The sequence below is a fragment of the Ambystoma mexicanum genome, chromosome 7p (assembly GCF_040938575.1).
Source record: "Ambystoma mexicanum isolate Mex_15411 chromosome 7p, UKY_AmexF1_1, whole genome shotgun sequence".
In the NCBI taxonomy this organism is placed as follows: Eukaryota; Metazoa; Chordata; class Amphibia; order Caudata; family Ambystomatidae; genus Ambystoma; species Ambystoma mexicanum.
The window spans coordinates 368,659,340-368,681,252 of record NC_090939.1 but is presented as its reverse complement, the minus strand read 5'-3'; the positions used below and the strand labels follow the sequence as shown (position 1 = coordinate 368,681,252).

General features: G+C 47.1%; 1 protein-coding gene across 2 annotated transcripts in view; it reads left to right on the top strand.

Annotated features, from left to right (window-relative positions):
• Nucleotides 1-21,913, top strand: part of CXADR (CXADR Ig-like cell adhesion molecule) — a 331,323-nt gene that overhangs the window by 113,001 nt on the left and 196,409 nt on the right. For both annotated transcript variants that reach the window (XM_069636406.1, XM_069636404.1), the window contains exons 2-3: nt 8,277-8,446; nt 19,218-19,419. In XM_069636406.1, the coding sequence (XP_069492507.1) occupies nt 8,277-8,446; nt 19,218-19,419 (372 nt within the window). The remainder of the gene's footprint in view (nt 1-8,276; nt 8,447-19,217; nt 19,420-21,913) is intronic.

Below are 21,913 nucleotides of genomic sequence, written 5' to 3'. Positions count from 1 at the left end.
TAACGCGTCCCGCATTGTCAGCTGCGTCAGTTATTCTTTAAGAGGGACGCCTGATGTAGCTCTGCCTTCCGCAGCCAGAAGGGAGAGTTTTGCTTTCAGTGGATCTGGCGTGGACTCTGCTAGTGAGGAGGACAAGAGGGTACCAGCTCTTTTGCTGGTGGTGGTAACAACCAGAGAGTCAGGTCGAAGATGCCCCCTTATATAGAGGGGGTCGGAAGGTGCAGGTCTGAAGAGCTTTTTGATCCTAGGGTTTACTGCCCTGGTATCGTTAGGTTGTTCTAGAGAAGGTTGGATCCTTCTTGGGACCGATTTTAGCAAGGGGATGAACTGGGTTGCCGTTTTTTTATCGGCTAAAATTTTTTCAGCAAAATCTTTGTCCTGTGTTTCGATGCCGAAATGCTCTGCTGCCCTTATTAGTATATCATTAAATAGTGGCTGGTTATCAACAGGGGGAGTCTGGTAGGACCGGCTCTTGCGGGTACTGGAGTCAATTGCAAAAACTACAGACTCAGAGTCCTCTTGGTCGTCCTCTTCCCCATCATCGTAACCCTCGATGTTCCTATAAGGGGGGTTCACTCTCCAAGTATTCCTCATCCCCTACATCCTGATCATAAAGATCATAGGAGACACGAGGAGTCTTGTGTGGTGGTTCAACCGCCAATCTGATGGTGGGGAGAGATCTCTTTGTATAGGGTACACCCGATGCCTGTGACTGAGAGGTTGTAGTTATGTTGGAACTAGACTCCTGTGTAGTGGGAGGCGTGGTGTTCAAGTTCTGGAGAATTTGAGGATGTTTATCAAAGAAATTTGCTAGGCAAGTCATGCGAGTCATGACTCTGTCAATGTCGCCTGCAGACCATAAGCCGAACTGGTTATTACCCCTGTGGGGGTAGATGGGGTATGTTCCCCTTCTTCCTCAAGATTTATAGGGTCAGGCTGATGTCTCTTCAGACTGTCCTGTAGTATCCTGAAAGGGCATACCTTTATGTTGGCCAGAAGGTTTTTTAATCCTCTCCTTGTCAAGTGAGTCCCTTTCTCTAGAGGAACTGGCTCGGTCTCTCTCCTTATGGTCCCTGCGCTTAGAAGATGATGTTTTGGAGCTCAGGGTGGAAGAGGTGGATAAGGACTTGCGCAGCGTCTTTCAACGTCGCATGGCCAGATGGAGTATCGAGTCGGGTGACTTTGGTTTTGATGGGCTTGTCATGCAGCGGTCGCTCAGAGCGCCCAGAGGACAAAGGATCATCTGCCCTTCACTGTTGACTCTCGGTGTGCGACCTTGCCGCCAGGTGTCTTCCCCAGTCCTGTTATGTCTACTAGGGTCGGGGGCTGGCACTGGGGTACCCTGGTGTTCCCAGTCACCCTCACCGTCCAAAGGGACGGCGTTGTTGGAAGCCTCTTCGACGTCTATGGTGGCCTCGGCCTGCATGGCGTGATGGGCCCAATGTTTTGTTCTCCTGTCCTTGAGGGTTTTCGGTCGGAGTAGTTTACACGCCCGACAATGCACCTCGTCCTGGTCTCTATTTATTTAAGCAGAGGTTGCAGACCCTGTGCTTGTCGACCCACGTGAACTTCCTATTACAAGAGGGTCCGAACTTAAAAGGAGCACGCTCCATAACGTATGTAGGCAGCTGGGCTAATATGGTAAAAGGTGGGAATATACATGTTTATGTCCACCCCCTACGCTCACTACTGGAAGGCCGAGGCCAAAAGGGCCTTCCAAGGCTGGGCCTTCCAAGGCAGTGTGGCGTCGTCGAAGTCTTCGTCCGACAGTCTGCTTCAATGTCGTCTTCGATCTTTACTGCATCGAATCATGGCGACGGCAAAGGGACAGGAAGACGCAGTAACTTAATAAATTTCAACGGCGTCTGCCGAAATGGATTCTGCTTATATTTAGCAACCGCTCACGATGGCGGAAAAAACAATCTGAGGAACCCACACGCGTGGATAGTATTACTGGCACGCCCTATTTCGACGCCCATTTTCGAGTTTCGAAAAACTGTAATACTCCGCAGCTGCCACTAGATGTCGGCCTATGCATAGCATGCAGATACAAGCAGCAGAAATACGATTACGGTGAGTAATGTATTCCATACTGATCGATGGGCAAAGTGCTTGTTAAAACGTTCTCCTAAATGTCACATTGGTCAAAAGCACATAATAATGTTGTGCAAATATGCAAACTATGTTGGATGATAGGAAATGCATACAACGCCCCCCACCAAACCTAAAAAAGTGCATCGAATTGTAAAGACTAAAAGGCATTATTGCTCACAATGATGACTTAAAGCAAAATATTACCCAAACCAACCCTGATGATTGTGCAATACTCTTATTCAATTTCAGATCAATAAATCGCAAAAACTGATATAATACTTCATCAGGATTGTCCTGCTGTTTTCACTGGGTTTACTTATGTTACAAGTCTAGACTCCAATTACCTGAGCCTATGTTCTCTAATTACCTGAGCCTATGTTCTCTACTACCTTGCCTCTTGTGTTCAGGCATGTGTCTCCAATCTAGTATCTGGAGGAATAGAATGTGGTTCTTCCAAGTGATTAAAGCATTCATATCTCTTACTGAAAACAGTATTTTACTATATAACCAATCACTGTCCTTTGGCTCATGCTGACTACTGATCTCCACCCCCCAGTGGTCATCTTCAGATTTTTGCTGCACGTTCAGTGTTGGGAGTCCTCTCATATTTCTCATCGAGTCATGTTTGAGTAAATTAGTCTGTTTGCCTGACATTCCATCTTCAACCGCTGCTGGATTACCAGCAGCAGGGACCCGTTGTCAGGGTAGATAACCTTTCAGATTGTAGATCTTCTCTTCAAAGTTATTGAAAGGCCTACACTCGGGCCTAGTTCGCACCTCCAAAAATGTGGAGGGGATGAGGAGGCTCTTCAAGCTGTGTGGCAAGTGTGGCCTGCAGAACATCTACGTTGAGGGTTGGCACCTCAAGTGCCTGGATTGCCGAAATCGGGACCACAATGAGGAGGGATGCGAGATTTGCAGCGGTTTTCCATCAAAGACCAGGAAGGACCATTACTTCAGGTTAGCAGCATGACTCCAGTGTTGGAAGGCCTCTCGCTCTGCCTCCGGGCATAACCATGCCTCATCCATAGTGGCAGCACCACTAGATGAGAGTTGCTTCTCAGTCTCTTTCCCAACCTTCGGTGTCCCCGTCGGTCAGGATGCCAGCCTTCCAGCATCCTCCACACCACCAGCGTCTTGTCAGAGGCTTGCCTCTGCGTAATGGCCACTCTCCTGTCTGCATAGGAGTTTATCTCTGATTCAAAAGTTTATTTTGCTTTTACACACATCACAAACAAAAAAGGTGTGTCCTCCTTTGACTGTGGAGTTCAGGTGAGATCCAGCATTACCTGAAGCCAAAGAGATGGGAGAAATGTCTGTTGGATTCCAAACAGAAGCAAGTCTTTCCAATTTCCATATAGGCATGTCATGTATGTTGGACCCGCATGTTTTATTGTGAGTTCGTTATTTTTAATTATTTTTATTTATTTTTATTTTATTTATTTTTATTTTATTTATTTTAGTTTGTAATAAACTTTTTTAAAAAACAAACTAAGAACTAGCATAAAAAAAACATACATAAAAAATCAGCACATCACTACATCTATCATTTGGCTAATTCTGTTCCCGGCATTTTTTCTTTTCCATTCTTTGTTCCTACAAGAGTTCTTTCAGCTTCCAGCAGCTTCTTGAGCAGCTGTTAAAGATACGAGAGAGCTATTTGATTTTTACAGTCATTGCTGTGCATTCTTGACCACCACTCTTTGCTGCTAGAGGTCAAGCCCTATTCCCAGCTCTTGACCTAGATAGTTCGTTCTTAGGTCTCTCAATTCTGTACTTTGGAGGACCAAGTGTTTTTTAAAGCTTCATCTTGGCAATGACAAAATCGGCATTTTAGATCGTCCACTTCGACTGCGTGTCTTAGTCTTTTGATTTCTTTCATTGGGGAAAAGGTTCAACCTGAAATTCAAATAGATTTTTCTTAGTCGCTGCCCAGGAATATTTCCATATATTTAGGTATGCAGTTTAGACTATTGGCTTCCATGGGACAATTTGTTGTGCATTTTGTTTCGTTCTCTTCTGTTTCTTTCTGATCTTGTTGGAATACAATTTTTATTTTTTTATATAGCTTTCGGCTTATTTATAAGGGTATTTTCCTGTGTTCAGTTTTAGAATGTCTTTGTTTTTGTCTCCACTTCTGTAGTAAAGACTCCTTCTTCTGATTCATCCGGTTGGCCATTACTTCAAATTGAGGCAAATCCGCCTCTTCAGTGGTCTTGCTGTATCGTTAAAGTATTCCACATGATTCTTGTATTCAGTGTGACCAGACTCACTTCGTACAATATGCATGCTGTTGGAAATCCTTGTGGCAGCTGTAAATTGTTTTTCCAGAAGGTGCTTTCGCATGTGGACCAAATCTCACTTGCACAACCAAACATGCTTTCAGCCCGTAGACTAGAACAGGGGCCACCTGCCGTTGTAGAAATGTATGACTGGTTTGTAATAGAACTTGCCCTACATTTTCTGAATAACTACACCTTGGGCTGTTAGTTGTTTACAATTACTAGCATTTCTTTTTTGTCATCGGTTCGTTTGTTTGAGTTCCTGTAGGTACCCAGATATCCGCTACATGTTACTTTTTTCAAGAAGTCTGTTCCCAATGCCCATCTGCTCCTTTCGTTTTTGCTTTGCACTCATTTTACATTTTTCAGTATCGGGATTTCAGATTTAGCTACATTTATTTCCAGTCTATTAGTAGTTCTTTAAGGCATTCCACTTTCTTTGTAAACCAATCTGGGTCAAGTCGAGTAGGACTATGTCGTCCGCAGATATAATCCAGTTGATGTGATTTCTCCTCCCTATCCTCAGGGGGGAGGGGTTTAACTACCCTCTGGGGAGAAGGGACAAATTGTCCAGATTTGTCTCAATGGGAATTAAAAGACTGTTACTTTGTTTTGAAGCCACTGAATACTGAAATGTTTTCAATCGCTTTGGCTTCAGATAATGCAGGATCGTGCATGCACGCCACAGTCCAAGGACGACGCACCCCTTTTGAATTGTCATGACTTGCATCAAACCTCTAGTAAGTTCGAATTGAGAGGAGAGAATCCTATGTAGAGGTAAGATGCTGACGAGAAGACACCCCGGGGCAGAGCTACGCTAGACGGTTGAACTAGCTGTAGCATGGAATGGGAACGAGACACTTGCAAAATACTGGAAGGCTTGAGTCCTCTCCAGCAAGAGTCCAAAGAAACAGTCTCACATGGAGGCATGCCCACATTGAAACTGTGGTGGGCCTGGGGCACCGTATCCGGCGCAGAAACCAGAATCTAGCGAAGAGACCAAATTCCTGACAGCTGCATGAGAAGTGAATTAGCTGCCGAGCCACGGAAGGGAAGCAAATGCTCTGGGGGTGGGGGGGTAATGCAGTGATTCGAGGATGGGGGGAAGGCCACAAGGTTATGGGAAATGGAGAAACTCGAATAGACAATGCAAGTCTGATGGAGGGCTTTGGAGGGGGCTGTGGGGTGGCCTGGAACCAAGGAACGTGGAGAACAGAACTGAGAAGAGAACCTGAAGGGTCACGTGTTTTGAAAACCAGATAAGGAAACATTCAAGCACCAAGTGGGAAAGACTGAGCTAGGGGCCGCATTTTTAAAAAGTACCCTTCTCCAGCATGGGGCTGGCATGGATTCACATGCTCATGAATATTCACCAGCGTCAGGCTGGGAATCCTCGGCATTCTGCAAGGACATGTCCCCCCGTACCATGAAGGACTGTCGCAAGCGACTCACTGGCTGGAGTTGAATAGCCCAAGAAAATCTGAGCGGTCTTCTAAGACCTTTAAGGCAGCTCCGGCGACCCAACTTAAGGCAAACTACCGTGAGTGCGTGGGCACTGGGAGCGCCGTTGGTACGGACTCCTCGGCTGCCGGGCCAGGCGCGGCATCACCAACTCCGTCAACCATGAGCCAACGCTCTGGCTCGACGAAAAGTAAGTCGGACAACCCGGGTAAGCTTGTGGAGATGGCCTAATCGGTTCTGACAGAGAAAGCCAAGGGGGAGCGAGGCGGTGGCCCTCCCCCCACGGTGAAGGCCTCAGACGCGCCTAAGGTCGTGAAGGCCAAGATTCACCACGCTAAGGCTTCGATTGAGGGAGTGGTAGTGTCCCTGGAGAAGACCGCAGAGGCGGCCCCAGCGGAGACTGCCCCAAAGGCAAGAGTTTCCCTGCTCAGCCGGAGGGAATCTTCTTTCACGGCCATCGATAAGACCCGCGTGAAGGCCCTGGGCGAGAAGAATGGGGCGGGGGGGCGCGATGGTCCTACCGGACTCGGATATCTCCTCCGAGGAGGAGCTTTCGGGCCTCAAGTCAGTTCTTGACAAGTTCGTTCGTCGATGTCAGATCCTACGGGACGAATCGGCCGAGATGGAAGCCCTTGAGGGACATTGAGGCGACCATCTTGACGCACAGTACCCTGTGCTGACAAGAGAATTTTTCTCCGAAGCAGCTAAAGCTGGAAATTAAGATATCAAAGATGAGGAATACATTGGAGGACACAATCCATTCAAAATTGCAATGCGGAATAGTCTAAGCCATATTTAGACCCCAACCTGCTGGCCCATGCTCCCATCGCAGATCTTTTTTTTTTTTTTTAACCCCCTTCCATGAAAGCTTTGAGTCTTGGTGAGTAATTTGAACAGTATTGATCGGCATAGGTCAGTAATGGAGGAGGTGGACACTCTTCTCTTGGCAGTTGCTGGGCTGTATTTGTGATCAATGCATCCTTGGTCTGTCGGGTGCAGTACTGCGTAGGTTCTAGACAGTGCTGGTCTTTGTGGTGATTCTTTCATGGGTTGTTAGAATATGGAACAATTTCCCAGTGAGCAGTCATGGGGAGAAGAAGCAACTTCTTACTTGTTAGCCCATGTGTACATGTATATGTGAGAGGTGTAATTAAATGTACCCACATTTACATTCTGCAACATACCAATTGGTATGCAATTGTGGGAGAAAGTGATCTAGTCTTGCTTTGATAACTATATAGAGCTGCTCAGAAGGAATCCAGCATCCAGTCACACGAGGAAAATAATCTTTAGGCAGGAAACGCTGGCCTAAATTGGCTTCACCTAACAGACTGAAAAGTGGAAAATTAAATTTTCCTGGGAGCTACTGTTAAATCTTCAGATGAAGATGGTCTGGTGATCCAGCAGATTGACCACCTTCGGATGGCTGGGGGGTCGGAGGGCAGGGGGTGTGGGGAGAGTTTGGGGATCTGGACCCTACAATCGCAGCCTGGTTGTTTTCTGTTTGGCAGTGGCATTGAAGGTTTTGCAGCAGTTTGCCATTTAATGTGGATCCAAGCAGGTAAACCATGGAATAAGCTTTACTTTCTGTGGATGCTGCCTGCTTTTTGTTCAGTCAGGAGGTGCTGTAGTCTCATCCATTAGCCTGTAAGAATATTGGGTGGAGATTTCCCTTTCACGTCCTAGCTTATTGGAGAAGTGATTGCAGTTCTGTGGTGGGCAACTTTTTCACTGCACTGCTGCGTTTGCAGTTTGTCTTATGGTTTATAGCTGTCTGGCGTATTCGCCCCAGAATGTGCTCGAGATTGTGGAAGACTGTGACATTTAATATACTTGGTACAGGTACCAAGCCAATTCCACGGTTGACAATTACCCATTCAAGATTTTGTAGGTAAAATAAAATGTCATGCACTCTTTACATGTTGAATGGACATTTGGATATCCATTTTTCTGACTCTGGCAAAATGGAAGCATGGTTGTTCCTCCTTTTACATGTTGTGCTGCTTAGAGCATCGGGGCTTTCTGTAACCTTTTGGCTCTAAATGGTTTGAACTACAACTCACACCAGCTGTAGTCATACTAGTTAATGGTAAAGGCTCATGGGGGTTGTAGTACCAAACATTTGGAGAGCTGCATGTTGCAGACCTCCCCCTCCCCCCAGAACATCTCGGCACATTTGAGTAATGGGAGGGGGAAAATCCCAAGCTATAGCAGTCCTATATCCCATTGAGAAATGGGCGATTAAAAGAGGCTACTAATTAATTGCTGGGCTGTAAGCACATGCAAGCCATAGCCACGACCTTACTACAGGTTTACTTAAAAGCAGCTCATTGGAGTAAGTGCAGAGTTGACACACATGCTTTAGTTTGGTTACTAACCTTTCAACATGCTATTGTTAGACCTATATTTATTAATTTTTTTTTCTTTTAATTCTTGCAGGTTTGACCAGATCCCTTAAAATAATTACTCCAGAGAGAGACTCGTTTGAAAAAGCTCAAGGAGAAGGTATTCGTTTGCCATGCGAGTTTGAATTAATTTCCGACGACACAGGCCCACTGACTATTGAATGGTCTTTGGTACCAAAGGATAGTTTACAAAGTGATCAACCAGTAAGTATTGACAATGACTCCTATTTCTATACTGTGCTGCAGTGTTTCTGATCTTATTTTTAAGAGCATTTGTTTACCCCTGTAGGGTTTCACTGGTACTGGAGACGGCACCAGAAAATTAAGGCTTAAAACACAGACAACCAAGGATGAGGCCGTAAATATAGCATTAATTACAAAAACCCTAATAAACAGATAAACAGGTTCACTGGACCTGAGACTGTTTTTACTGGAGTAAAAAGAAAGGAAATCAACTGATACCACAACACAGTTTGCGCCAATGTCAAACTACATTTTTAATAGGTTTAAATAAGTGATGTCCGTTAAAGCAACATGTATTTTGGCCATTGGCCGCCTTCGCAGCCGGACATCTATATGTCCGGCTGCGAAGAAGGCCTTTCTCAAATCGTAACAAATGTTCATTCTTCTCAGTCCTTCTAAAGAAAGTCACTGGGTTTAATCCCTGTGCCTTGTTCAGAGTGAATCTCCCTGCTGCATCAGTTGATTTTGTACTTAAAGAGGCAGTGGGAGTCCTCTTTTGCCAGACATAATCTGACAGTGAACATTATCAAGTGTTAATGATAGTCGGGGTCCTGGCGCACTATTTACCTCTCTAAACCAACCCACAATAGAGAATTCATAAAAAGCAAGGAGGTTGGAGAGACACAGAAGTTGCCCCATTGCATTGCAAAGGTGCTGTGTGCAATATAAAAATACAAGCATTCAAAAGAGAAACTAAGTTCCTAGGTACTGATAGTCCGAAGGACTAGTCAGTTTCCCCATAACAAATGAGCACCAATGCAATTGAAGTGAAGCTGAAGTCCTTACTTTGCTTTAATAAGTCAGAACGGGATCAAAAATAATGCAAAAAGAATGGCATTCCATAGAAATCTGTGCAGGGAAAGGTGCAAAAAGAAAATCCTTAAAACACCCCACAGCCTCACCTTCCTCAGTGCGTTTTGTTTCCTCTTATGTTGTTACTGGCTAATGCACTTATTATTTTTAGACAACTCTTTAAAAAATAAAAAAAATAAAAGCTTTGTCTGTGTTTATACTGTTTCTTTGTCTTCACTGTTTGGCAACTTACTTTTGAATTGTTTTCCGATAAAATAAAAATGATCGCTTGCGTTTACATTTTTTTTGTTTTTTGTTTCTTCCGTATGTCTTGTTGCGGCAAATGCCACTAAAACCTTGCTAGGTCTTATGGCATGACTTAGTTCTCCTGGGCATTTTGTCTTGAAGTTCAGACCTTTCTTTGGGATCATATAACAAATGCATGACTTGGGGCTATGCGCTTTTGTACGAGCGACATCGGTCTTTTTTTTTTTTAAAACCTTTATTTTTGGTATTTAACACACCGAACAAATACACACCCACATTAGGGTGGATTATCAACTTTGCGCCGTTAACTTAGATCCCCTCCATCCCTCGCCCCCCCGCAGATATGCTGATTAGCAACAGTTCTCCCCACCGGGTCCTCGCTCCGGGGATTATTGGTCTGACTTCGGCCTGTATCAGGGTGCGTTACCTGACTCCGAAGTGTCTGTTGACGAGGTTTCATCTTCATTTATCAGAAAAGTTATCAGCAGGCCCCAGATGTCGGGCGGGCGCGCGTGCTGAGGAAGGAGTTTAATGAAGTCTGCCTCAACATCCTGGTAGTAGAGTAGATCCTTTCGCGAGGCTGTGTAGGATGGCGGGGGGCCGCGGCCCCATGCCAGGGCGACTCTCCTGCGGGCTAGTGTTAGTAGGACTCCGGCCAGTTTCCTCGAAGGGGCTGTTAGCAGCCTGGTCATCCCCAGCAGTGTCTAGCACCCTGTTCCAGAAGAGGGCTACCTCGGGGCATTCCCATGCCATGTGTATAAAGCTCGCGGCTATGGTTCCGCATCTCTTGCACCCCGACTGGATGTCGGGATGGTGTTTGGCAGCTTTTTCCGGTGTGTAGTATGTTTGGTGAAGAAAATTGAAATTAATAAGTTTGAGCCGGGAATTAAGTGCAATTTTCTGAGTTTGATTCAATATGTAGCTCCAATCTGCTTCTGGTATATTTGTGTTTTGCGCTTTTTCCCATCTGTTTTTCGTTCCAGTGGTCAGTTTTGTATATTTGCGACACCAACCTGCCGTCTCCCTGCGCTTGAATGACATCGTGCAACAATTGCCACGTAGGTGGTTGACGCGGGAAGTCTGGCAGGTGGGTCTGCAGGGTGTAGCGAGTTCGGAAGTAGAGGAACACATCAAGCGCAGTGTTGCCCCCTTTCTGTTTGGCTTGGTCTGGTGTCATGAAACCTTCTTCTGTGAATAGGTCCCCTAGGGATCTTATGTGCAGTTTATCAACCCACTGGTGAAACACTTTTTCTGATGTCAGAGGGATCCCAGGGATAAATTTGACTGGCAAGAGGGGAGAGTACCTTGTGTGCACCCCCAACTTCTTCGCCACTGTCCTCCAGACCTTGTAAGTTTTGAGCATCCCGTTCATCGTGCGGATGGGCACGGGGAGCTGGGCGAAGACCACTGCAGTTAGGAAGTTGGGAGTCGCCAGGGCTCGTTCCACCTGTACATGAGGACGGATTGTTTGCTTTGCATACCAGTGGCTGAGGTATTGTGCCTGGGCTGCCCAAAAATATTTTTCAAGGTCAGGGAGGGCCAGGCCGCCACTGGACACGGGGAGTGTCCGTGTCGTATACGCCACTCTAGCTGGTTTGCCCGCCCAGAGTAACTCAAGAACCAAGCTTTTGAGCCTTTTCAAGAATGTTTGTGGTAGTAACAGCAGTATATTGTTGAAGAGGTACAGCAGTTTTGGCAATACTACCATTTTGACTAATGAGGTTCTGCCCCAGAGTGTCAGTGGGAGTGTCTTCCAGCGAGAGACCTTGTCGTGCAGGGTTTTGAGCACCTCTTCATAGTTATCCCCGGACACCGCTTGATGGTCCAGTGACAGTTGGATCCCCAGATATTGAACCCCGGAGGTCCTCCACGTGAGTTGGAAGTCGTCGGCAAACAGTTTTGTGTCTCGGGTCAGTGGGAAGACGACTGATTTTGAATGATTAATTTTCAATCCGGAGGCCGCCCCAAATTTGATGACTTCCTGCATGACTGGGTTCAGATTAACCTCTGGGTCACGTGTATATATAGGGCCACGTAATCGGCGTATAGGGATACTATAAGCTTGTGTGAGCCGATTATGAGACCCCTCTGTTGACAAAGTTCCCGCAGATTGGAGGCTAGTGGCTCCATTACCAGAGCGAATATTAGTGCCGAAAGAGGACAACCTTGTCTTGTGCCGCGCTGTAGGTTTATTAGGGATGACTTTGCCGAGCCCACTACGATATTAGCTTGTGGATTGGTGTATAGGAGGGAGACTAGCTTGATGAAGCGAGCCCCCACCCCCATCCTGGAGAGAACCATGAACATAAACGGCCACTCCACCGAATCGAACGCCTTTTCTGCGTCTAACAGGAATGCAATTGCTTGGTCTGCTGGGTCAAGAGCCTCGATTATTCCAAACATTCTTCGGATGCCGAAGGTTGTATTGTGGCCTCGTATAAAGCCCGCTTGGTCAGCTAGTACCAGGGCAGGCATCAGGGGCATCAACCTGTTCACTAAGATTTTGGCGAGGATTTTATTGTCTAGATTAAGCAATGAGATTGGGCGGTACGAGGCGCTTTCTTCCAGAGGTTTTCCTGATTTGTGTAGTAGAATGACATTGGCTTCGCGGGAGGAGTGAGGAAGGGACCCACGCTCCAATGCTTCCTCGTATACAGCTGCCAACAGGGGGGCCAGGGTTTCTGCAAAGGCTTTATAGAATTCACCCGTTAGGCCGTCAGGGCCTGGTGCCTTGTAGGATGGTAGGGTTTTTATAGCTGCACGGATCTCTTCTTGTGAAATTAGTTCGTTCAGAGGTTCGCTTAGTTGGTGCTCGACCCAATAGAGTTGGGTGTCTTCTAAGTATTTCAGCGGGAGGTTCGAGTCTTTCGGGAGCCTGGCGCTGTAGAGATCTTGATAAAAGAGCCTAAATTCTTCTGCTATCTTTTCATCCGTGTGGACTTCCTCTCCTTGCCTGGTTCTGATCCTTTCTATTTGGGACTGCTTGTTGTCAGCTCTGATTAGGTTTGCCAGTAGAGCTCCTGGTTTCTGGCCCCCACCATATTGACGGACTTGGCTGGTGCGGTATAGAAACTTAACCTCACATTCCGCTGTTGCGTTGAATTTCTGTAGTTACTTTTTTATGGCGGCTGCTGACTGCGGGTTGGTTTTGTTCGGATTCTGGATCTTGAGTTGCTTCAGTTTTTGTTCGCTGGTTGAAAGCTCGCTTCTAATAAGTTTGAGTGCCATTTTCTTTGGCGAGGCAGACGACTCTGATGAAGCATTTTAAGGATTCCCAGATTGTGCCTGCTGAGGGGACAGACCCCAGGTTGGCCTCCAGGAACACGTCGATCTCCTCTTAGCTCGGAGGCAAAGACCTCGTCCCTTAGTGATCCCTGCTTAAAGCGCCAACGCTGTAGCGGTGGAGCGGGGTTGGCAGGTTTGAGTTTAAGAAGGATTGGTGAGTGGTCTGAGAGTGTTCTCGGGTGGATGGAGCCCTGGCCGCATGATAGGGGGGGTGTTTGTTGAGGTGAAGAAATAGTCGATCCTGGAGCTTGTATTGTGGACTGTCGAGTGAAAGGTGTATTCGCGCTTGTCCCCATTGGAGACTCTCCACAAGTCTTGTAAGTCAAATGCTCTACAAATTTCTTTTATCTGGAGACTGGCCTTGGAGGGTGGATGTTGAGTGGTCGACGATCTGTCCCTTACAGGATCTAACGCCGTGTTCATGTCTCCGCCCCAGACGATTGTTGCCGGGTTGAGCGCCGAGAGCTGCGTTAGCACCCAGCCAAAGTTGTCGGGGCCATCTATATTCGGGGCATACGAATGAACAAATGTCACTTTCTGACCTGCGATAATGCCGCTCTCCAATAGTGCTCTGCCTTCGTCTCTTGCCGTGTGTAGTAGCCGGAAGCTGAGCCGCCTGTGTAGAAGGATAGCGACTCCTCTCGAGTATGTGGAGTAAGATGAAAAGTATCTGTGGCAGCCCCAGCTTTTGGCCCACTGGTGGTCCTTCCCTTGAGCAAAATGAGTCTCTTGAATCAATGCTACGTCCACTTCGTGGCGCCTTAGGTATTGCAGAATTTTTCTGGATTTAGCCGGAATGTTGCTGCCTCTTATATTCCATGTTAGAAAATTAGCGACGGGTTCGGCAGCGGGCAGGGAGCCGGCGAGGAGCCGGACAGACGCGATCCGGTGGCGCTTAACTTTCCCCTTAATATCGAGGGGCTCGAACAGCGGGCTAACCTCAACAGGCCCGAGGCGTGACTCTCCCCTGGGCGGGCAACCTCAAACTGGCCCGCCGGGAGTTTCTGCATTACCCAACCCAAAACCAAAAAGGCCATTGGAGTCACCATGCAGAGGCGTTAAATCACACCTCAAATGTACCGACTCCACGTAGGCAAACAGTAACTTGAACAGTAGCTGTGCTGTGGGGGCTCCCAAGTGGCCTTGTCCTGACTCATACTGCTGTAAATGAACTGGTTTACTCTGCGCTGCTGTGCCGCCTTTTGTGCGTAGCTTTGAAGTGCCTTTTAAGGAGGGTTCCTGTCTCTGAGGTCTAGGGCGAGCCTGGTTCTGATCTGGGAGACCTAGGTGATCGAGGAACAGATTTGCTTCGTCTGGGGTTTGGAAGAACTGGACCCTCCCCTCGTGCTGGATTCTCAAGTGTGCTGGATAGAGCATTGAATACAGCAGTTGGTTGTTCCGGAGTCTCTGCTTGACACTAGCAAATGTTTTCCTTTGTAGCTGTACTGCTGGGAAAAAGTCGGGATAGAGGTGGATTGTGTCCCCGTCGTAGCATAACTCGCCCTTTTCCCTGGCGAGGCAGAGCAGGGTGTCGCGATCCCTGTAATTCAACACCCTCGCAATTATTGGCCTGGGAGGAGCGCCTGGTGCTGGTCTCGTCGCGGGAATCCTGTGGGCTCTCTCAATAATAAATAGTTGGGACAGGGTCTCCCGGCCAAATAGAGTGGAGCATAGAGATTCCACAAAGTCTTCCATTTTCTCCTGCGTGTGTTCTCTCACTCCGACTATCCGCATGTTGTTCCGCCTCGATCGGCCCTCTAGGTCCTCACACTTGGCAGTGGTTAGTTTCATCTGTGTTTCCAGCTGAGCGACTCTGTTGGTTAGAGTTGCCGAGCTATCGTCGAGATCCGACACCCTTTGCTCCATCTCGTTCATGCGTTCGGCATGGGAGTCCATGCGATGTTGTAGATTGACCTTGGACGCTATGCCGTCCATTTTCTTACTCAAACTGCCGATGCCAGCTTTCAGGTCCAGAAGGATTTCTTTTATTTCAAAGGGGTTCTCCTCGATTGCTTCCTGTTGGGGGCAAACAGACGAGGAAGCTTGGTCTTCTTGGAGGTGGGGGGGGGGTAGAGCCCTTGGGGTTGTGCCACTTTCGAAGTTCAGCTTCCTCTGTGATTTATCGTACTTCCCATCACGGCTGCGGGATCGAAGCAGCTTAAATTGGAATGCGGGAGGTCTTGCAGTGTCCTTTCACCTCTCTTGGGGACTACCTTTGGGCATAAAAGAAGAATCGGCGGCAATACACGAGAGGGTTGTGGGGGGGTCTGTTCTCGTCGTATATGGAGCCCTCCTGCGGTGGCGCAGATTCCACGAATGGCTTTGTTGCAGGACTGATGTGTGACGCGGGATGCCCGCCCAAGGGCTTCTTAGGATGGGGGGCCGAGAGTCATGGGGTGCCTTTGATAGGTGACCAGGATGTTTACTGTTGAGTAGATCTAGCACAGGAGGAGGGAGGCGAGGGGTAGTCTAATGCCCTTACCCCTATGTAGTAGTACAGGGTACCTCACGGGCTCCGAGCGACAATCCTTGACTGGCGGGGACTGTTGTGAAAGTTTAGCTGGGGGAGCGGGTCCCCACCCCTCGGGGTAGCAACTGGGGAGAGTTGCAGTTTCTCCACCCCTCCTTACCTCCCGGCAGCCCTGGGACGCCGCCAACTGTATTCGATTTGCACTGGGCACACTCTTACAATGCTTCTCATAATCTCATAATCGGGCACCGACCGCCGGACGGGCTCGGAGGAGGAGGCTGGGCTCAGATGCCCTTGAGTCGCAGCTGCTCCCTCTGGTTCTTCACTGCCTTCTTCAGCAGGGGGGGGTGCGGCTACGCTCCATGGCCCACGGCTGGGAAGCCGGCTGCCGGAGCCGATGGGGGCGGGCGATGAGGCCGTCTAGTCCGCTGGCTGTTGTCTCCGCTGCACATGGGGGAGCGAGGAATGTCAGGCTCACCCGATGGTTCGTCACCGGCCGGGGGGGGACGTTCTTCGGCCCGCTTCAGCCCGCTGCTGATCTTCTCCCTCTCTCTGGGCACACTCTCCGTAGACAGCGTGGGAGGTGCTCGATGTAGATAGACTGGCCGGCCCTGGGAGCGTGGAGTCGAGTGGGGCGACCCTGCGTAGTTCGGCGGTCGGGCCGCTTGGGCCGATTTTCGGGCAGGGAGCGCCGATTTTCCTCCAGATTTCGTGAAAGTATTGGTAAGGAGGCTAGCGCTTCAGAAACAGGGGTTCCGGGGCACAGCAGAGCCAGGAACCGCAGGATCAGGCAGGATTGATGCGGGGCTACACGGGAGCTGAGACTTAAGCAGCCATCTTGGATGGCCCTCTAGCGCCTTCCGAACGACATCGGTCTTTGAACGACTGATGGAAAGCAACTTTGGCTGTCTGGTCATGGGTGAAATCCCTTGCCAGAACCTAGTCCCATCAACTACACTTGATGAAAGATCTGTTTCCCAGACCAACATGTCAGTTGTTCCTACAGAATCTAGCTTGCTTGTTTGAAAGATCTTCATTTGATCTTAGTTACACAAGAGCAAGATTTCAACACCATTAAAACACAAACCATCCAACGGCAAAGGTGGCTCCTACCCGGCCCACATTGTTAAGCTAAGCTCTGTGCCAACAGACATCAGATTTTGCCAATGCCCAGTTTACATCGAATGTGGTGCACACCAACATCAAATCTGCCTGGATAGCACCCCTGATAAACAAAATGCCTCCCTTGATCCTGCTATCCCTACCAACTACAGAGCTATCCCTACAGTCCCTGCTCAAAATCCTAGACCGCTTTGCCTATAGCCAAAACCAAAATTTCCTCGAGCAAAACCAACTACTTGGCAACGGGCAATCTGGCTTCCGCCTCAAACACAGCACGCAAACTGATTAGATGGATCTAAAAATCCAAATAGACTCCATCTGCGACTTCGGCAATCTGGGAATCATATTGCTATTAGACTTCTCTGCCGCATTCGACCTAGTCGATTATGACATATTTTGTCTATTCCTTATCCTGTATTTCCATTGCTCACTCGAGACCTGTTCCTGGATCAAATCCTTTTTTAGTGATCGTACCACACAAGTATTCATCAGGGAATCTGCAGCTGACCCATTCCTGCTCCCCTGGGTGTCCCTGAAGGATTGTACCGCTTATGCTCTAGAATACATACACAAACCCCCTTTTTGACCTGCTTGACGCTAGGAAGATAATTTACGCTAACCTTTCTGATGACACCCAACTCGTCATTCCCATCACAGGTGACCACACTAGTGACACTGCTACTGTCCATGCGGTCTACAGCACTATGCAAAACTGGATGGCCACTCAAAACTTAAGCCTAAATGATGAAAAAAAAACTAGCTCCTCATTGGCTCACCTTACTGGCTCAAACACCTTGATTCCTCTTTCTACTCCATCTACATCAATGAATCTGACATCCCCAACATCAAAAACATAAACACTGGGAAGCCACCTTGAAACTGACTTGACAAGACTGATTAATGCCCTAGCCTCTACGATGGCCGACACTGCAAGACTCCTGTCACTAAGCAGGCAATTCCTCTCTCCAAACTGCTGCCTCACTTTGGCCCGTGCTTTGATTCTCTCCAAATTGGATTATTGCAATGCTCTTTTCGTTGGCACAACTTCCACAAATTAGCTCCAGCTACTCAAGAATAAAACACTTTGTACGTCCCTTGGATTAAAACGCTCTTACCACACCTCAGCCATTAGAGACAAATCACACTGGCTCCCCATCAAAGCATGCGTTGCTTTCAAAACACTGGCTGTCGCTCACAGGTGCATCTACCAAGAAGCCTGCCTCCTACCTTAACAGTTGCATCACCAAAATTGGCCCAGTACAAACACTTGGGTCGAGCGCCAGCACGCTCCTGACTGCCACACGCTTTAAGTGCAAAAGATAAGGCAGCGTCTGCGTCACAGCCCCCACGCTCGAACTCCCTACCCACTCGCATCTGTAACGAGCACCCGCTCACTTCAAAAAACGTGTCAAGATCTGACTCTTTGATAAATATGAGTAACAAATGTAATTCCATGCCTTTTGCTGTTTCCATGTCATGTATTCTATCAGCTCCAGTACAAAACGCTGTGATACCCTTGGGTTTGTGGGTTACAAAAATAAATCTTTCCTACAACGCTGGCTCTGTTTTTGGTTGTGATCTTCAGTGGTCTGCTCTTTGAGGGATTATTGGTTCCAACGTAGCTCTAAAGAATAGCTGCGAGGACCTCCTGTTATCCATAATGAGAGTTAGAAGGAAGTCCAAGCCCACCAATGGCATGGATCTGCACCACAACAACCAGGAGCTGTCCAATCTGGTACAACTACCAGTTTCACATCTGCCTCAGAAGTTGCCCTTCTGGCACCAGGACTGTGGATTGGGACTAGACAGTCACAGTACCCTTTCTGGGCGCCACACACAAAGGCTCACAAGTGCATGACCAGAGCGGGCAGAAAGAATGCCCAAGTACAATATGGTCAAAGAACAAGTGCAAATCTTGTGGCACTGCTGTTTAAGGGCGCTAGCCACGTTTAGTAGCCATACGCGGTAAACTCAAATGTGCACACCAAAAATAAAGCCAAAACTGTAAAAATGTAACTGCTGCTGGTAGCTTGTCTGTAGGCACATGTAAAAGAAACCAAAAATACACTGTGTGAAAAGCTAGGGTGATAAAAGTATCCCCATTGCTCTGCATTGTAAGATGCTTTGTGCAACATAAAAAATACAAGATTTGTTTCTCAGTACCAATAGACTGAATGATCAGTTTCCCCTATACAAAGGGAGCAAAACGCAAGCTAAAGGCTTTACTTCTCTTCAAAAAGTGAGGCAGAGGTCAAGAATTTACCAAAAAGAAAGGAATTCTATTGGAGACTATGGATGGAAAGTTGCACAAAAAAAATTTTTCCAACTCGAACAGCATCCTTTTCTTAAGGAAATATTTTGAAGTGCAAAACAGAATAGACCTGGACCTTCTGTCCAGCTGTATTCCAAATCCTGATTTAGTAGCTACATAAACTATTTTGCACTGCCATCATAATCTGCTTCACTTTGAGCTACTTGTGTACAAACTGCCTAGCTTAGATATTTACAGCATAGCATTGTATGCCCAGAAGGGGCCTTGGTCAACATTTGATAAGGTTTGTGTGCCCTATATTCTGTTTTGCACTTCAATTTTAAGAACTTTAAAAATGCATTTTTCTATTTCGCCCCTCTGGCCTGTACTATTCTGGTTGATCAATGATTAATAATACCACTGTTACGTTTCCATTCCCATTTTGTAACTTAAGTTAAACGCCCGTTTTGATGACAAACTTGTATGATGTATCAGTACATAACTGAAAGAAGCTAAAGGGCTTTCCTCATTTTCAATAATTTCAGATAATCTTGTATTCCGGAGGTGCAATCTACAATAAATATCCAGAGATGAGCAATCGAGTCCATTTTACCTCGGATGACCCCAGAAGAGGAGATGCATCACTAAATATTACTGGTTTAAAGTTAGCTGATTCTGGATCGTATCAATGCAGAGTAATGAAACATCCTGGAACTGACAACAAGAAGCTCTTGCTAACAGTGTCCGGTAAAGATATTGAGATTACTTCAACTAATCTGTTGCAGGTTAATACTTTGTACTGTAGTTCTCAAAACCTGGTTACTCGTTTGCCCACATTACTTATCCGTAAGCAGTTTTTCCTAATGACAATGTGGATTGTATCTTAACCTGAACCACTCGCGTTACTATTCAGTTCACCAAATCGCATATGCAATTCTCCCTTCCCCCACCCTCTCCCTCGTGGTTCCTCACCCTATGAGTCTCTCGTGTTATAGTGGTACAATATAGGTTTTTTTTAAAAAAAAAAGCTGCCCCCCATCTTATTGCAGTAACTTGGTAAGTGTTTAATTCCATCCCATTTCCTCCATACTTTTGGGACATTACACCAAATTGGGACAGAACTGGAGTATTATATGGAGCAGCGTTGGTTGATGTAAAGGTTTTTTGTGTGTTTTTTTTTTTCTTTTTTTAGTGCCTGTGCTGCCACCCCTCTTTGTGGCGCTTCCCTTTTTATATATGCTCCTGGCCTCAGCCGCCAGTCCTTTCTCTTTGTAGACTGCATGGGACCACATTGTTGCACCTAAATTGTTTTGCTGGATTTCCCTCCCATTTATATCCATGCTTTGAGGTTCAGGTGCTGCCGTTCTTATGACAAGCCCTTTTCTTTCATAATCCTGCATGCAATGCATATGGCATGTCTCGGGATTTGGTATATTTTTGCTCTGTGTGATGCACTAAAAAGTCAGCCCTTCCCACCTCGGCAAACCGCTGAGAAATAGTTTTCCACCATCCACTTCCAGAACCCTTCAGGAAGTTTACTTTAAGGAAGATTAATTGAGAAAAAGTGTATTTTCAGATAACGCAAGGGTTTATCTCGACTTGGGAGATGTTTGTTGAAACATGAGATTGACTTGACACAGCAGCCTGGTTCTTGGGGTCCAGGGTTCTCGGATTTTATGTATTCCCTGAGGCCTCAAGGCACTGTTGCAACCAGTTTCCCTTACATAAGGGACGCAGGAGAAAAGTACAAGTAATCAGGTTAGGCAGAAACAGACCAGCAAGTACACTCAGTGATTGTCCTTAGTTAAAGAGACCATTTTAAGGGCTTTTCTGAATGCCCAGTAAGATTGTTGCACACCCCACACTCGGATGCAGTGGGAGTGCGTTTCCGATGACCCGTTGCTGGTGCTGCTACTTTTGGTTCGCTTTGGGCAGGACAAGTTGTGTGCATAAGCCCTCCTGGTAGGTCTGATGGACTGAGCTTTTACAAAGACCAGCAGGGGGAGCAGTTTTGGAGGGGCATCTGTGCATGATTGTGTTTTGAAAATGATCCTTTCCTTGATTGGGAGCCAATGGGCATTTCTTCTTGCTTCGGTTATGTGCTCTTTTGGGAATGTTGAGCCGCCTGTGTGGTGTTATTTTGGATCACTTGTAGTTTGTAAATGTTATATGCAGAAGTGCCTGCAAATAGGGCGTTGCTATAATCCAGTCTTGCTCCGACAATGACTCTTTCAATTGTGAGGGAGTTGGCAGGGGCTAGGAATGGTCTAATAGAATTAAATAGGCAGCTGATGTTGTAATGGCTTTTACCTGGCATATCCTAGTGAGCAAGGAGTCCAGGTAGATACCTAGAGTCTTCACTTAGGTGGATACCGGTATCTGCAGATTGTCTATGCCAAAGTTCAGATATTGGGGACCAATGTTTTGTCATTTAGGCAGAGGCCATTGTTTGCCATCCAAGCCTGGATGATGGGTAGGTTGTGTTCAGAGCGCTGGAGTCTTTCAAGTAGTTGCTGGTGAGAGGTAGCAGAATTTGTCATCGGCATAATTTGTGTAGGAAATGACTTCTAGAAGACTCTGATTGACCTATCACTTAGGAATGAGGTTACCCAGGCAGTGGCTTCTGCTGAAGTTGGCTGTAGAGGTTAGGTGACAGCAAAGAATTGTATGGTCCACTAAATCATAGGCAGCAGAGGGGTCTAGGAGTAGCACGGCTGGCCTACCTTAATCTCTGAAGCAGTCTAGTTGATTCCGTATTGTAACCCAGTCTGAAACCCCATTGGCACAGACCTAGAATTTTGTTAGATTCTCGAAAGTGCTGGATTTGTATGAATTGCAGCACTGTCTAGAATCTTAAGCAGAAAATTTACTGTTATGGGGCGATAGTTGGTGGGTGTAGTCGGCTCCAGCAATGGCTTTTTAGGAGGGGGGGATAAACTATTCCTTCAGTGAAGTGGGGACCATGCTTGCAAGGAAGGAGGCATTGATGAAGCTTGTATTTTGTACTACAGTGCAGCTTAGGACTGTCTGGCATTTGAGCTGAGCTGTCTGGGAAGATCTCTCTGAGGCTAGAGCTTACATCTGTGCCCTTCAAAGAGTGTCCGGTGATGCCTATACACAACCTGAGGCCATGATGGCTGTGGAGCTAGGTAAAACAGGCTCTGCGCATGAGCCCTGATAAACTTGCCATTAAAGGACCATTCTACACTGGGAGGTTCCTGACATGGGGGGTGAGGGAGGG